The 15,993-nt window shown below is 38.8% G+C and overlaps 1 protein-coding gene across 3 annotated transcripts in view; it reads left to right on the top strand.

Moving 5' to 3' along the window:
- DISP1 (dispatched RND transporter family member 1) overlaps positions 1 to 13,647 on the top strand; it is a 184,343-nt gene extending 170,696 nt beyond the window's left edge. For all 3 annotated transcript variants that reach the window (XM_079108115.1, XM_079108113.1, XM_079108114.1), the window contains 2 exons: positions 3,575 to 9,763; positions 9,802 to 13,647. In XM_079108115.1, coding sequence (XP_078964241.1) covers positions 3,575 to 7,189 — 3,615 coding nt within the window. In that variant the 3' untranslated portion in view covers positions 7,190 to 9,763; positions 9,802 to 13,647. The remainder of the gene's footprint in view (positions 1 to 3,574; positions 9,764 to 9,801) is intronic.
- The last annotated feature ends 2,346 nt before the right edge of the window (positions 13,648 to 15,993 follow it).

Genomic DNA, 15,993 nt, shown 5'->3' with positions numbered 1-15,993 from the left:
CCACTGCACCTGGTCATTATTTATCTTTTTGTCTAATTTCTCTGCTACCCTGTGGCCAATTTGAGGGCAAAGACCACTTCATTTTGTGTAGGTGCTCAGTGAATATTTTTTCTTTTCAATGGACAGACAGATGGAAATACATGACTTATTCCCTGAAAGTATAGACAGTTCCCTGAGCTCAGATTCCTTTAAATTCAGGATACTGGTATCCAACTCAGGGTAGCTATAGGGTTCCAATCATGATGTCTTTTCTCTGTCCTTATTTTTTAGTCTGTAAGAGCCCTCGAAAAACAGTTTTTCTGAAGGGGTATATTAGCCAACACACTTTTGGATTTGAGAATTGGTTCCTAGTAACTAGCATTCATTTTTTTTATTTTTTATTTATTATTATTATTATTATTTGCAGTGCTAGGGATTAAACCCAGGGCCTTGCGCTTGCAAGGCAAGCACTCTACCAACTGAGCTATATCCCCAGCCCCACTAGCATTTATTTTTGATAGCAACCCTCAAAGTAGTAGCTGGTCTGTATTCATAACGTCCAAATTTTTTATCTTTGGTCAAATATACACATTAAAAAACCCTGCTGTTTTTGGAAAAGGTTATTCAAGGACAGAATTCTGTACATTCTTTCCCAGTTTCACCCAGCAACCAGATTCCCTTTATCTTTGACATTTGATTATTTCAGAAACTGCAGATATGTTCCTTCTAGCTGACATTGGATTTCATAATGAATGCAGTTCATTTTCTTCCATCAGAAAACTGTCAGGCAATAGGGTTACATTACCCTTCTTTCACCAGGCTGACCCCAGGGACTTGCATGTAATTTCTTTGGGGTGGGGTGGGGGGTAAAACTAGTTATCTGCCATGAAAACCAGAGAAATGCCTTTCTAGGGTTCCCTGTTATTTCCAGGGTTCAGTTTTCCCCAAGTGGCATACACCAATGATTATACCTGGCAACAATCAAATATGAATTATCCTGTTTTATGAAATGTTAATTATTGCTCTTCAGAAATGTTTATAAGTAGTCTCTGAAAACAAATGCTACTTTAGCATGTTTGAATAATAACCAATTTTGCCTTACTTTTATTTCCATAGAGTTTCTTATAAAAAAATAACTTTTTATGAAAATCTTCAAACATATGCAAAAGTAGAGAAAATAGTACAGTGAGTCCCCATGTGTAGGTAACCCAGTTTCAATAGTTCCTAACATACACTTGATCTTCTTTCTTCTATACCTCACCCCATTTATGAGTCCCAGTAAGATAGCTTAGTAGCCAGTGTTTAGGGTATCATTCAGTCAACTAGGTTCTTAGATAAGCGGAGTTCCAAAAAAGTGGTTTATGCCAACTTCCTCTCTACTTTGAAAAAAACATTTTGATGAAAACCTAGTCTAATCAAGGTATAGGGTATTTTTAATCCTCCTAGAAAAAGAACTATTCACACCCTCCTTGAACTTTGGAGTTTTTTTCCCTGGAACAGCCTTTGGTAAATAGAGATGAGGGAACACTTGATTGAAATGGGGCATCTTTAGCTCTGATCCTTCAAAGAGAAGTCTCTAGTCAGACTCAAGAGAAAGGGGATGTTTCTTATTTTCCTTCTCAGGGAAGAGGAACTGTTCATCTCATTTACAGAATAAGGTTGTACAGATTTACCATATTCTAGCTGTACTGGCACTGCTAGAGTATGATTAAATCTGCATAACCCCAATAACAGTGGGGGTTTTTTAAATGTGCATATTTGACCAAAGATTAAAAAGTTGGACATTATAAATACAGACCAGCTACTACTTTGAGGGCTGCTATTGAAAATAGCATTCAAAAATAAATGCTAGCCAGGCATAGTGATGCATGCCTGTAATCCTAGGGGCTCAGAAGACTGAGGTAGAAGGATAACAAGTTCAAAGCCAGCCCCAGCAACTGAGCAAGACCCTGTCTCAAAAGAAAAAAAAAATAAAATGGACTCAGGATGTGGCTCAGTGGTTGAATGCCCCTGGATTCAATGCACCATACCAAACATAAATAAATAAATAAATGCTAGTTAGCCACTGGGAACCAATTCTCAAATTCAGAAGTGTTGGCTGATGCATACCTTTAGAAAAACTGTTTTTGAAGACTCTTATAGGGTAAGAGAAAAGACATCATGATTGGTAGCTGCTGGCTACCCTGAGTTGGATACCAGCATCCTGAATTTAAAGAAATTGGAGCTCAAGGAATTGTCTACCCTTTTAGATAGTAAGCGCATGTTCCTATCTGTCCATCAGTTAAAAAGAAAAAAAAAAAATCACTGAGCACCTACACAAGATGAAGTGACCCTTGCCCTCAAAGTTTGAAGAACTTTTCAATTGACTATGATAAGAATAGCCATAAGGGAACCCTTCTCCAAGAATGATGTCCTAAATGGAATACTGTCAGTAGTAAGTCCAGAATTATCATGCTAATGTACACCAGTCCCCCATTTACCAGGAAGAAGTTCCCAAAAAAGGGTGTTCTGCTGACATGAATAAATTTTTTAAAATGTGGAAAAATAATAAAGTGTTTATTAATTATATGTTATTTAAAATCAGATATAAATAATGTGTAAATTTAGAAACACTGTCCCATTCTACCCATACTTCAGGAAACAATTGTAATCTAAATCTTTCATGAATCTTGACAACAGTTCTTTTGATATTACTAGGGTCACTTTTTGATTCACTGGAAAGTTTTTGTCTTAGTCTGTTCAGGCTACTATAACAAAATACCTTAGGTATTTTGCTATAACTAGGTGAGTTATAAACAACAAATTTATTATAGTTCTAGAGTCTAAGTTCAAAATCAAGGAGCCAGCAGATTCAGTGTCAGATGAGGGACTGTTCCTCATAGGATTGTGCCCATTATGTGCCTTATATGGTGAAGGGATAAAAATGCACCCTGGAAGAACCACTTTTTGTCCCATTAATCACCCCCGCAAAAGACCCTACCTCTTGATATTACTACTCTGGGGATTGGGTTGTAACATGAATTTGGGGGACATAACATTCAGACACTAACAGTTTTCTAGGGAATCCCATGTTTGCTTCCAACTCTGTTGATTGAGACATGCGGCCTTTGTCACCAAAAATTTCACAGTTCACCAAAACTGTAGGCAAAGCCACAAATTTGTTTTATATATCAATTGGACAGTTGTTTTCTTAATCCTATATATACATAAGCTTCACAGTCCATGTACTTTATTGCTGTTCACAGTGACTTTGAAAAGTCTTGTTTACTAAGTGGATATTAATTTTATCTCCTGTCTTAAATCAAACTTACATTGGTCAGTGAACCTTTACAACTTATATGTCATTCCCAAACAGTAGCTCACTATTCAAAATAAAATAACTTCTAGGTTATTTATTAGTATTTGTATTCTCTGGAGTCCTGATATGAGATAGTTTTTTGGGAAAAAAAAATCTCACCTCATACACAGACTGCTACCTAATTTAAGAGGATGACTTTTTACCTGTTTCTGTAACTTTGCTAGCCATCAAGGTGATAATGAGCTTCTCAGTGGTGAGCTAGTTTAAACTCCAGTGCTTCTGTGTCTCTCTCTGCAGATCAGATCTCATCCCCAGTTTGGTGATCTGTGCCAGAGGACTACTGCTGCTTCCTGCTGCCCCAGCTGGACCCTGGGAAACTATATCGCCATTCTGAACAACAGGTCATCCTGTCAAAAAATTGTTGAGCGAGATGTTTCTCATACCTTGAAGCTGCTTCGGACCTGTGCCAAACACTACCAAAATGGCACTCTGGGGCCAGACTGCTGGGACATGGCAGCCAGAAGAAAGGATCAACTCAAGTGCACCAACGTGCCACGCAAATGTACCAAGTACAATGCCGTGTACCAGATACTCCACTACTTGGTGGACAAAGACTTCATAACCCCAAAGACGGCTGACTACGCCACGCCAGCTTTAAAATACAGCATGCTCTTCTCTCCCACGGAGAAAGGGGAGAGCATGATGAACATTTACTTGGACAACTTTGAAAACTGGAACTCTTCTGATGGTGTGACTACCATCACTGGGATTGAGTTTGGTATCAAACACACTTTGTTCCAAGATTATCTTCTCATGGATACTGTGTATCCTGCCATAGCCATCGTGATTGTCCTTTTAGTTATGTGTGTCTACACTAAGTCCATGTTTATCACTCTGATGACAATGTTTGCAATAATTAGTTCCTTGATTGTCTCCTATTTTCTCTATCGTGTAGTATTTAACTTCGAATTTTTTCCTTTTATGAACCTCACTGCACTCATTATTTTGGTTGGAATTGGAGCAGATGATGCTTTTGTCCTGTGTGATGTTTGGAACTACACCAAATTTGACAAGCCCCATGCCGAGACTTCAGAAACAGTAAGCATCACCTTGCAACATGCTGCCCTCTCCATGTTCGTCACCAGTTTTACCACTGCCGCTGCCTTTTATGCAAACTACGTTAGCAACATTACAGCCATCAGATGCTTCGGGGTTTATGCGGGGACAGCTATATTGGTGAATTATGTTTTGATGGTCACATGGCTGCCAGCTGTCGTCGTACTGCATGAACGATACCTCCTCAACATATTCACTTGCTTCAGAAAGCCGCAGCAGCAAATTTATGATAACAAAAGCTGCTGGACAGTGGCTTGTCAGAAGTGCCACAAAGTACTTTTTGCCATTTCAGAAGCATCTCGGATATTTTTTGAAAAAGTATTACCATGCATTGTCATTAAGTTTCGCTACCTTTGGCTCTTCTGGTTCCTAGCCTTAACCGTAGGTGGGGCCTACATTGTTTGTATAAATCCAAAGATGAAGCTGCCCTCATTGGAGTTATCTGAGTTCCAGGTGTTCAGGTCATCTCATCCTTTTGAGCGTTATGATGCTGAGTACAAAAAGCTTTTTATGTTTGAGCGTGTTCACCATGGAGAGGAGCTCCACATGCCTATCACAGTTATCTGGGGCGTGTCTCCAGAAGACAATGGCAATCCATTAAATCCCAAGAGTAAAGGGAAGTTGACACTAGATAACAGTTTTAACATTGCTAGTCCAGCTTCCCAGGCCTGGATTTTGCACTTCTGTCAAAAACTGAGAAACCAAACATTCTTCTACCAGACCGATGAACAGGACTTCACCAGCTGCTTCATTGAGACTTTCAAACAGTGGATGGAAAACCAGGACTGTGATGAGCCTGCTCTGTACCCATGCTGCAGCCACTGGAGCTTCCCCTATAAACAAGAGATTTTTGAACTGTGTATTAAAAGAGCTATCATGGAGCTGGAAAGGAGTACAGGGTACCATTTGGACAGCAAAACCCCAGGGCCAAGGTTTGATATCAATGATACTATTAGGGCAGTAGTGTTAGAGTTCCAAAGTACCTACCTCTTCACCCTGGCTTATGAGAAGATGCATCAGTTTTATAAAGAGGTGGACTCGTGGATTTCCAATGAACTGATTTCTGCCCCAGAGGGCCTCAGCAATGGTTGGTTTGTCAGCAATCTGGAGTTCTATGACCTCCAAGATAGCCTCTCTGATGGCACTCTCATTGCCATGGGACTCTCTGTTGCTGTTGCATTTAGTGTGATGCTGCTGACAACTTGGAACATCATCATAAGTCTTTATGCTATCATTTCAATAGCTGGAACCATATTTGTTACTGTTGGTTCTCTGGTCCTCCTGGGCTGGGAGCTAAATGTTTTAGAGTCTGTCACCATTTCGGTTGCAGTTGGCTTGTCTGTTGACTTTGCTGTCCATTACGGGGTCGCATACCGCTTGGCTCCAGATCCCGACCGAGAAGGCAAGGTGATCTTCTCTCTGAGTCGCATGGGCTCTGCCATTGCTATGGCAGCTCTGACCACCTTCGTGGCTGGGGCCATGATGATGCCCTCCACAGTTCTGGCTTACACACAACTGGGCACCTTCATGATGCTCATCATGTGTATCAGCTGGGCTTTTGCCACCTTCTTTTTCCAGTGCATGTGTCGGTGCCTTGGACCACAGGGTACCTGTGGTCAGATTCCTTTACCTAAAAAACTACAGTGCAGTGCCTTTTCACATGCCTTGTCTACAAGTCCTGGTGACAAGGGACAAAGCAAAACACATACCATGAATGCTTATCACTTAGATTCCAGGGTCCAAAAATCTGAACTGGAGCATGAGTTTTATGAATTAGAACCTCTGGCATCCCACACCTGTACTTCCTCAGAGAAGACTACTTTTGAAGAGACACATATCTGCTCTGAATTTTTCAACAGCCAGACAAAGAATTTAGGGATGCCTGTGCATACAGGCTACAACAGTGAACTCAACAAAAGCACCAAAAGTGAAACTTGCTCCACCTTGTTACAGCCCTCTCTTGAAAGGCACACTATGTGTCACTTCTTCTCTCTGAATCAGAGATGTAGCTGCCCAAATGCCTACAAACACTTGAAATATGGTCCGCACTCTTGCCAGCACATGGGTGACTCCCTGTGTCACCAGTGTGCCCCTACTGCTAGCAGCTTTGTCCAGATCCAAGATGGTGTGGCACCTCTGAAGGCCACACACCACACTGCCGAAGGCTTCATGCATCCTATCCCGCATATCCATCACTGTCCCTGCCTGCAGAGCAGAGGGAAGCCATCTGGAATGCAGAATTCCCTGCCTCAGAATTTTTTCCTCCACCCAGTGCAGCACATTCAGGCCCAAGAAAAAAATGGTAAGAACAGTGTGCACAGTCTTCAGAGCATAGAAGAGCATCTCCCAAGAATGGCAGATCCATCCTCGTTCATCTGCAGAGGCACTGAGTCTTTACTAAAAGTGTGTTGTGATCCTGAGAGTAACCAAAGGGGACTCTGTAAACATGGAGACATGGGGAACATGGAAGGCAGCGGAGGGACTGAAACCAAGGTCCCTGATTTACCGAATCAGACTGAACAGGCAGAGAGGAAAGTGGAGCTGAGCTTGTCACAGACTGATGTAATTGTAAATTCAGAACTTTTAAATCAGAATGAACCAAAATTTATATTTAACCATTTGATGGGGGAGGCCGATTATAGGTCCTGCCCAAACAATCCACAAAGTTGTGGCAGAATTGTAAGAGTGAAGTGCAATTCTGTGGACTGTCAGATGCCAAACCTTGAAGCCAATGTGCCTGCTGTATTAACACACTCAGAACTTTCTGGTGAAAGTTTGTTAATAAAAACACTATAATAAATATAGCATTAAATTCAGAACCAGTGCCTCAATCATTCTTTTGAGATGGGAGTAAAATCCAACAGTTTAGGAAGGGAATCCAGAAACTTAGAAACAGGCAAGATTCACCTTGTTAAAAATTACAGTATATTTTTACATTTCATTTGAACAGTAAACAAAAACAAAAATATAGTGAGTGTGTTAGATTATTGGATTCGTTGGTTATGGATTTTTTGTTTCAAAGAGTACAGGTTTTTTTTACATTTATACCCACCTAAAAAACAATTGTCTTCTATCCTTTCTATCCTTCAACATTAATGAATCAGAGATTTTTAGTGTGAATTACCTAGACATTTCCATTCTCTCAGGCAGTCATATTTATTCTAGCGTATTTAGTTGTAGTAATAAAGACTTTTGATTACTCAATATTCACACTAAGATTTGCCTTCATGTTAATAGAGCCACTTCAGTTGGGATCCCGGAAGTAAACAACATTAAAATTTATATTTTAGACAGGCAGTGGCTCATGCCTTTAATCTTAGCAACTCAGAAAACTGAAGCAGGAAGATTGCAAGTTCAAGGCCATCCTGGGCAACTTAGTGAGACCCTGTCTCAAAATAAAGTAAAAACAGTGTGTGGGGATAGGATTTAGTTCAGTGGGTTTTGCACTTTTGGTGAGACCTTATTTAAAAAATAATTTCCAAGCACCTTAATAGTATATTCCACTCATTTGCATGAGTAGACCGTACATGAAGCCAGTGCCACCTTTATATCCAAATTGGTATCTTTCCAAAATGTACAGTTCTGTTTTTACATCTGTTAACCTAGGAGTCACAGATCCTGTCTTGTCTCAGGCCACAATTATATTAGTGTCACAGAAGGAAGAGCATGGATGAAGAGATATAATCACCCAAAATAGTGTTGCACCTCCCAGGACAAATTGCATAATGAGAAAGATGAACCCAGGTCAGATGTGTCCTCTTCTTGAAGCATTCAGAGTAAGGGATCTTATATGAAGTTTGCTTCCATCTTGACCCCTAAGGGACCATGTTCAAAGTATTTCCATGTTAAGCTCATCTCAAGATGTGCAGCTAACACTTGGAAATGCTGAGCCTTCAGGTAGCATCTTAAGTGATAGCATCTTAAGTGACTCTGTGCAGCTTGCCTTACATCAGTCTGCAGTAATTGAGCTGTTGGAGCATGCTCTCTGGGCAGTACCTCCAGTGACATAGCCTCCATCACAGTGTGTCATCTGATACTGTATGCATTCTATGGGAAGAGCCCACTGCATTCTGCTTCCTCCTAGGATTCTACCTCTGGTTTGATCCTCAGAAGAATCTGGAGGGAATCTTTCCAAGTACAATGTTTTCCAAAGTTATATTAATTATTTTCTAAGAATAGTTTTCCACATTAGATCTGCATAGTATCCCCAGGGCCTGAAGAAGTGCTATCAAGAGCTGGAAGGGATCTTATGGGTCGACCACTCCGGCCCTCCACCACTAAACTGCATTTCTATTAGGTAATTCTCCATCTAGTGTTGTACTCCATCAGTGATAAGTGACTCAGTATGTGTCTAGCTTGGTTGAACCAAAATCTGTTGTTTTCCCTACCAGTTGATCCTCATTCTGTTCTCTGAAGTGAAAGCAAACATCTCTGATCTTTCTGCCACATGCTATCTCTTTGGATGCTTGAAAATGGTAATCACATCCCCCACCAGCATCCCCAGTTCACTCAATTGTTCTTCCAGGTGCTGGACTTCAGGCAAGTAAAACACAGATGGAACAATTATGGACTTCTTTGGATAAATTTGTCAAATTTCTTGTACATGTGTAGTATCCAAAACAGATTCTGATAGCACACAATGAGGAAGACCAGCCCTCAGGAGACTGGATAGTACTCCTGCTACTTCACTTAGAGATGGAAATAACTTTTGGCTCAAGTATTGCAGCTAGTTCTCATGGAGCTTGCAGGGAACTAAATGCACTAGATCACTCTCTTGTACTGCTGCTAAGCTGCTTCTTTAAAGGTTTCAGGTTTTTACTCTGAAGTTCAGAAGCTTATGCTCATTCCCATTGAGTTCAATTCCTGTTAGACAAATGAGGAAAAGTGGAAAGAAAGGAACAATTGAAAGTAGAACTCCAGTACCCAACTCTAGGTTTGTTTTCCTTGTAAAATGTGTAATCAAGTTGGCTAGTAAAAGTCCAGTGATTCAAAGGCACTTTTTTTGTTGAGCAGAGACAAAGACTGAATTCAAGGACAAGAAAGGAGATACAAATTTCTTTATAGATAGTCTAAACTAAAAGACTTTCATGTGAATGAAGAGTTGTTAGATTTATAAAATAGAAACTGGAGTGAAAGTAGGCAGAGGGACATCTTCTGTTCTCTCCCTGGGGCCTCCATTAGGCCTTGCTGATATTTTCTACCCCATCTATTGGATCCAGGGTCTTCAGGGGACTTTTGTCCTCTTTAACTCTGCTTAATTATCCTGAACCTTGAATGTGGCAATGAACCCTTTTTACATTTATTTCATTTGTGGACTTTGGACTTTGATCTATGTTTTTTTATACAGGGAGTTTTTTTTTTTTTTGTTTTGTTTTTTTTTTTTTTTTTTTTTTTTTTTTTATTTTAAGAATTCCTTTGCTAGGGCTAGAAAGCTTTTAAAATTTTTTCTTCTTTTTAAATTCCTCATTACTGAACAACAAAGGATCACTATTTCTAGTTCTGATTTACAAAGAAATTTTATCCATTATCCTTTTCTAGGTATTCTGTAAAGCAGATAAGATAAATTACACACTGTGAAATATTTGTTAGGTGGGAAGTTACCTGATGATGAAAGGGATTGCACACTGCCTGTTTCTGTAACAGAATACATCTTTGAACTTTGGGTCTATGTTACCAAATTTGTTCTCAATCTCCTCCCTGCAAGGTCCTTTTAAAATCCTATTTTTGACTGAGAAGTGGACTAGACCAAAGCAAGAAATTTCTCACAGGGCTAAGCTGTATTGTTTGAAATAATTATACGGCTTCATCTGTGTGTATTCATTTCTTGTGTGTAATTGCTCTAAGGTGCACACATCCTCCTAAAACAACGTTCTTTAAAGGTATGCTAAGCTATTATTAAATCTCATTACAAGAATCTATGCCCCAGCCTCCATCACTCTAAATTTTAAAAGTTTGGCAAGGGATGATGTGAAGAGTAGTTTTACCAACATGGTATACAGATTAGGAAGTATTCAGGGTTCCCATTGTCTCACGTGGAAACCATCTTTCCAACAGCAGTTAGAAGAGTTTCTGAATGAAATGTGAGGAGTGACTTAGAAAACAGCTGTATCTTTTCACTTTAATGAGGAGAGTCATTTTAGAAGAAAAAGACTTGTATTAAAAAAAACAGACTCATTTGGGTTTTTTCATAAGGTTCAGACATAGCAAAAAGTAGAAATCTGAGGAAATCATGAGATTTTTGTTTTAATCCAAAAGGAGATAATCATGTCTAAATATTTATACAATAATGTGTCTTACCAAAATGTGTGCTGATATTTAATTTTATCTCCAATTGTTTTTACACTGTTAACAAATTTCATTAATGTTTAGTTTTATATGCTGTTTCATCATTACATGTAGAGAAAAGTAATGAATATTTATGATTGATTAGTAGAATCTTGTGCCTTTTATCATAGCAATGTTTTAACTGCCATAATTTTATATTTGGGGGAAATGATTTTTTTGTTTTGTTTTGTATTTTTGCTTCTGGATATTGAACCCAGAGACACTTCCTCAGCCCTTTTAAAAATTTTTTTCTTATAATTTTGAGACAAGTCTCAGTAAATTGTTTAGGGTCTTGCTAAGTTGCTAGGCTAGACTTGAACTTGTGATCCTTCTGCCTCAGCCTCCCAAGGGGCTGGGATTACAGGCCTGTATCACAGTGCCAAGTTGTAATTTTCTATTTTGAAATTTTAAAAGGCATTAGCTTTATAAACCTGAGATCAACTCACTAAGCAAACAGGACCAACATGGTTTCTCTATCTGCTCCTCTAAGTCATCAGTTAGAACATGAAGTTGACAGTACCAGTGCCAAGTAGGACACAGAAGAGCAGCATGGACATCTGTGTGCATAAGTGTGCTTTCCTGAGCTTTGGTGGGTGTGAGTTTCAGGTGTTACAGGTGTTAGGAGGGGCATGGAATAAAGCAATGACATACTGCATCCCGAAGTCATCGTCCGAGAGAGTTCTCCCTAGCCAGGATGTTCTTCAGGGGTTCTATTGTAGCTAACCTTGATAGCAGTGTGCTTTTTTGAAGTAAGAAGCTTAGACAGTAGCCCAACTTGCAGAGTACATGTCCCCTTTGGGGGGCATTTAAGCCATCACTCAAAATACCGGTCAATACCTCCACTTTTCCCCACAGGCCCCTAAAATGTGATACATTTCTTGATTTTGTGACTATCATAATGAAACAAATCAACTGGAATAGCTAAACACAGACATTTTCCCTCTTATCTCTTTTTATTTTCATGTAACTTTCTGCAGTATAACCTACACCTTCCTAAGAAGTGAAGCACAGATTATTTTCAGCAAGAAGTATTTTTCTTTGAAACTCAATAAGCTTCTTATAAAAGCTGGTTTTAATTTGAGACAAAGTGACAATAAAATTTCCTCAACTTTATCTGTTAACTGGACATTTTTGTTTGTTTTTGTTTTTTGTTTTGAAATACTAGAGATCAAATTCAGGCCCTTGTGCTAATTGGGCATTTTTGATCAATGAATTGAACTTTAACTTTCTACCATTTAAAGGAGAGAGGATCTTCCAAGTAAACCAATAATATAAACAAGATTATAAAAGCCTACTTAACCTAAGAAAACAAACCTCTAGAATTAAAAATATATATTTACTACTATAATGTCATTCTTTTTGCAATGCAATATGATCATTACAAACCTCATTAACAAAGGTCCTGTAGGATTATCACTAGGCAAAACCTTACCATATGTTTTATGTACTAGGTGAGAATGCTAAAAGAGTTTGGATTTGTAAATAGTCTTACATATGGTCTTTCCCAGATGCTTCCCTCTCACACTCGTTCCATTATTTGCCTTGGGAGGCTCCCCTGGTTTGCAGAGTGACTTCTGTTTCATTGTATTCTGGCACTAATCAAGTGCTTAATTCACTGTAGCCCTAAAGGATGGGGTATGTAAAGCCACAAGTCACTTTACTCTCCTGCAAAATCTCTTTTTGCAAGATCTAAGGACAGGTTTTGGAGAGCAAGCAAATCTCAGACCATATCCTCACCGAGATTGAAGTTCACCTGTGTTTGTTCTTTGCTAGAGCTTGGTCTCTTCTTTATTTAATTTCCTAAATAGTGTATGTGTTATTAGATGTATATGTCACAGGGGAATGGATACATATTGTATAATCTTGAACTGTTCAATAATTCTATCACAGATCCCAAACTGGATTTTTTTGCCCTACCCTGAGAAGGACCCTGACCTCTGATTGGTAGACTTTGCTGCCAGTCAAATTACACAACACTTTGGTAAATACCTGAGGTTTATCATCAGAGAGGAAACAAAGTTTAGAAAAGTCAACTTCAAGACAAAATTCAATCCTTCCCATAAATCTGCATGATTCAGAAAACACATTTAGGCACAGATTCTGCCCTGATAACAAAAACTGACTTCCCTCATCAAGAGGGTGGGAGAATTCATCTTGAGCCCCCTCAAGAGGGAAGGTTTTTATATTCTTTGTATACTAATATCATATTCAGGTCTTGGGAGAATCAGGCCAATGAATCTTTTTTTAAAGTAGTTTCCTTCAGTCATCTTAAAGGAACAACAGGTAACCCCGCTTCCTCCAATCCCACAACCCCATTAGAGTAGGAGGCGGAGCTATCTGTGCCTTTACACCAAGGTTCACATATTGACATGTTACAGTTGTCTTATTTATCGTCTCCCTCACCAGGCCAGCTCCTAGAAAGCAGGCATACTTTTCCACACTGCTGTGTTGAAATGACAAAACTTGACTGCAAGTCTACTGCTTTCAGGGCCCAAAGGCAGGGCCACTGATGACCAAGAGCCTCTGCCTTCAACAAGGCTACTTTTCTGAAAAAGCAAAATCTGTGTCCCCTGAGAAGAAATTCACAAAGCAAACAACTGCATGAGGTTAAAAAAATAAATAAAGAGGGGGTGGAGAAGATGTGGCCTGCATGGTGGTACTTGCCTGTAGACCCAGCTACTCAAAAGGCTGAGGCAGGAAAATGACTTGAGCCCAGGAGTTTAAAGCCAGGCTGGGCTAAATAAAATAAATAAATTAATTAATTAATTAAATATTAAATGTAGGATTTAAATAGAGTTCAGCATTTTATAATTACACCTGTATGCAGCTACAGAATCTTACAAAAAAAAAAAAAGTATTTGGAGACCTCTGTGGGGACCACTTTCTAAGTAGTTTACTTCCTCATCTATAAACTAAAGTTGATGGCACCTTCTTCACAAGGTTGTGGGGATAGAACGAGATGAGGTATGTTAAAGCTTCTACTGTGGATATTGTGGTCCCGATAGTTGCTGTGCCATCATGTCATTCTGCTTTACTCATGACAGCACATCCTGTAAAAATCCAAGCAGGCCATCCTTTGTTAGCTGCTTACTGTCACACATATGCTATTTAAATACATGTAAATAAAATTGTCTTTGTTGCAAATATTGAATGTATCTCTTAATATATAAATGTGTATACATATGTATTTTCAGCATCTATATTGATTGTGAGTTCTTCAATATTAAACACTTTATCCCATTCCAGTCTATCTCACTGTGTTTGCCACTCTGTTTTATCTTTCCCTTAGCAGTGCTGGGCATGGAACCTCAGGGCCCTGAATTTGCTACACAAGCTTTCTATCACTGAGTGACATCCCCAGTCCAACACTGTGTTTTAAATAAGCTGTATTTATTTTTGTTCCAAAAGTTGTACCATGTGCTTATTCACTATATTCCCAGAGTACCACAGAGACATCTAATATTCCAAATTTATAAACTAATCTTAAAATTATCCTGCATATTATGATTATACATTATTTTTATATATAGTTTATAAGTCATCTATAAGTGGATTCTCTTTTAAATGTAATCACTTTTCACTGTAAGCTGCTTGCTAATAAGTTTTGAGTGAACAGTGAGTCAAAGGATGAAAGGATAAATGGATGGATGGTTGAAGAAGCCTGAACAGATATTTTTGCCCATTACAGATGGTGAAATTGAGATTAAGGGAACTAACTTGATTACTCACGTAACAGTGTTAGAGCTTTTCCCGTGATATAGATCTGCCATAATTAAACATTTCTTAAAGTTTTTAAGGATTCCTTGATACCATCTTGATTTTAACCATTCATATGACTACTTTGCCAATACAATTCTTCACTACCCTGTTTCTCTTTATTTAGTTTGTATTTCCAGTTTTTCACTATTCATGCATATAAATATTGCTACATAGTAGTTATTTAATAATGTTTGAAACACACTATTTATTTCAGGTTCATTTTGAAGGTTCTATAATATTCAGAATTTGAAAAAGCAAAATCCAAGATCCATAGTGCTTTCTACTAGAATAAACTGAACTGCAGATGAAACTTTCAGAAAGTGGATAGGCACAATTGACATTTTCCAGAATATATGCTTTCATTTAAAATCCCTAACTCTGAAATTTTGCTAATTCACAGTGATTTCCCCTTGATTTGCCTGTCATCTAGATGTAGATTCACTCATTTGTCCAGCGGGTATTGCTGAGGGCCTGTACCAACTCAACTACTGTGTCATTTGTTGGTGACTGAATAAGACAAGGCCCTGCCTACCAAGAGTCCGGAATAGTAAAGAGATCATCACCAAAGGCAAAAATCTGCACCAAAGAAAAAAACAATCTGATGAAACATATCACAAAGGATTAATCTCTCTATCAGAGAAATCTAGAAAAGGAAACAATGGAAAAATGGACAAATGATATAAACAGGTCCTCTACTACTAGATGATTCATCATGTTAGCCTATTAGATTGGCTAGTGTTTTGAAAAGATTTACAGGAGCCAGTGTTGAGAGAATGGCAGAGGCATTTCCCTTGTTGGGACAAGGGAAAATCAACAGAATATTTTGAAAGGGCAGCTTTGGGCAACATTGTTAATATGTATAGTTTGTGTTAGAGGAATCCCATTTCTTGAAATATTTCCTCCAGAAATGGCAGAATGATTGTGCTAAATATATGTGTGGGGATAATTTCATGAATTTGAAATAAAAGTCATCCACTAGTAGAGTCCTGGCAAAATGAAGCTATGTAATACTCTAAGCGAGGGTGGGTGGCCAAACACTAATCGAATAAAAGCGGCCAAAGCAAACTCTATGGGATTTTGGCTCTCAGAGGAAATTCCCAGCCCCCCGGGGTACAGGTCAGGGTGGAGAGCTGGAGAAAATTGCATGTGGCCCTGGCTGCCCAGGGTCTTTATAGGCCAGAATAGGTGGGGGTCCTGCTGAGTGGTAGGTGGACGTAAGGGTCAGTGGGGTTTATCTGTCTGTTTGATTGGTCGCTCTTTGGTGCTCTGCCCGTTGTTTTAGTTGTTCTGTTTCCTCCCATGTTGCTGCTTAAATCCCAACCTAACAAATACTTTGTAGTCCTTACAAAGAAGCATGTATAAACTACCCTGTAAGGATAACTATTGTATAGTGTTAAGTGAAAAAATGAGGTATAAATAAAATATTTAGAACAATATACACAAAACTTTTAGCAAGACTCCTTCTGGGGAGTAGAGTGAGATATGGCACTAATTACAACTGCAGAAGTAATTTCACA

The sequence above is a fragment of the Sciurus vulgaris genome (assembly GCF_902686455.1).
Source record: "Sciurus vulgaris genome assembly, chromosome: 12".
NCBI classification, from domain to species: domain Eukaryota; kingdom Metazoa; phylum Chordata; class Mammalia; order Rodentia; family Sciuridae; genus Sciurus; species Sciurus vulgaris.
This window is presented reverse-complemented; position numbering and strand designations above follow the sequence as displayed.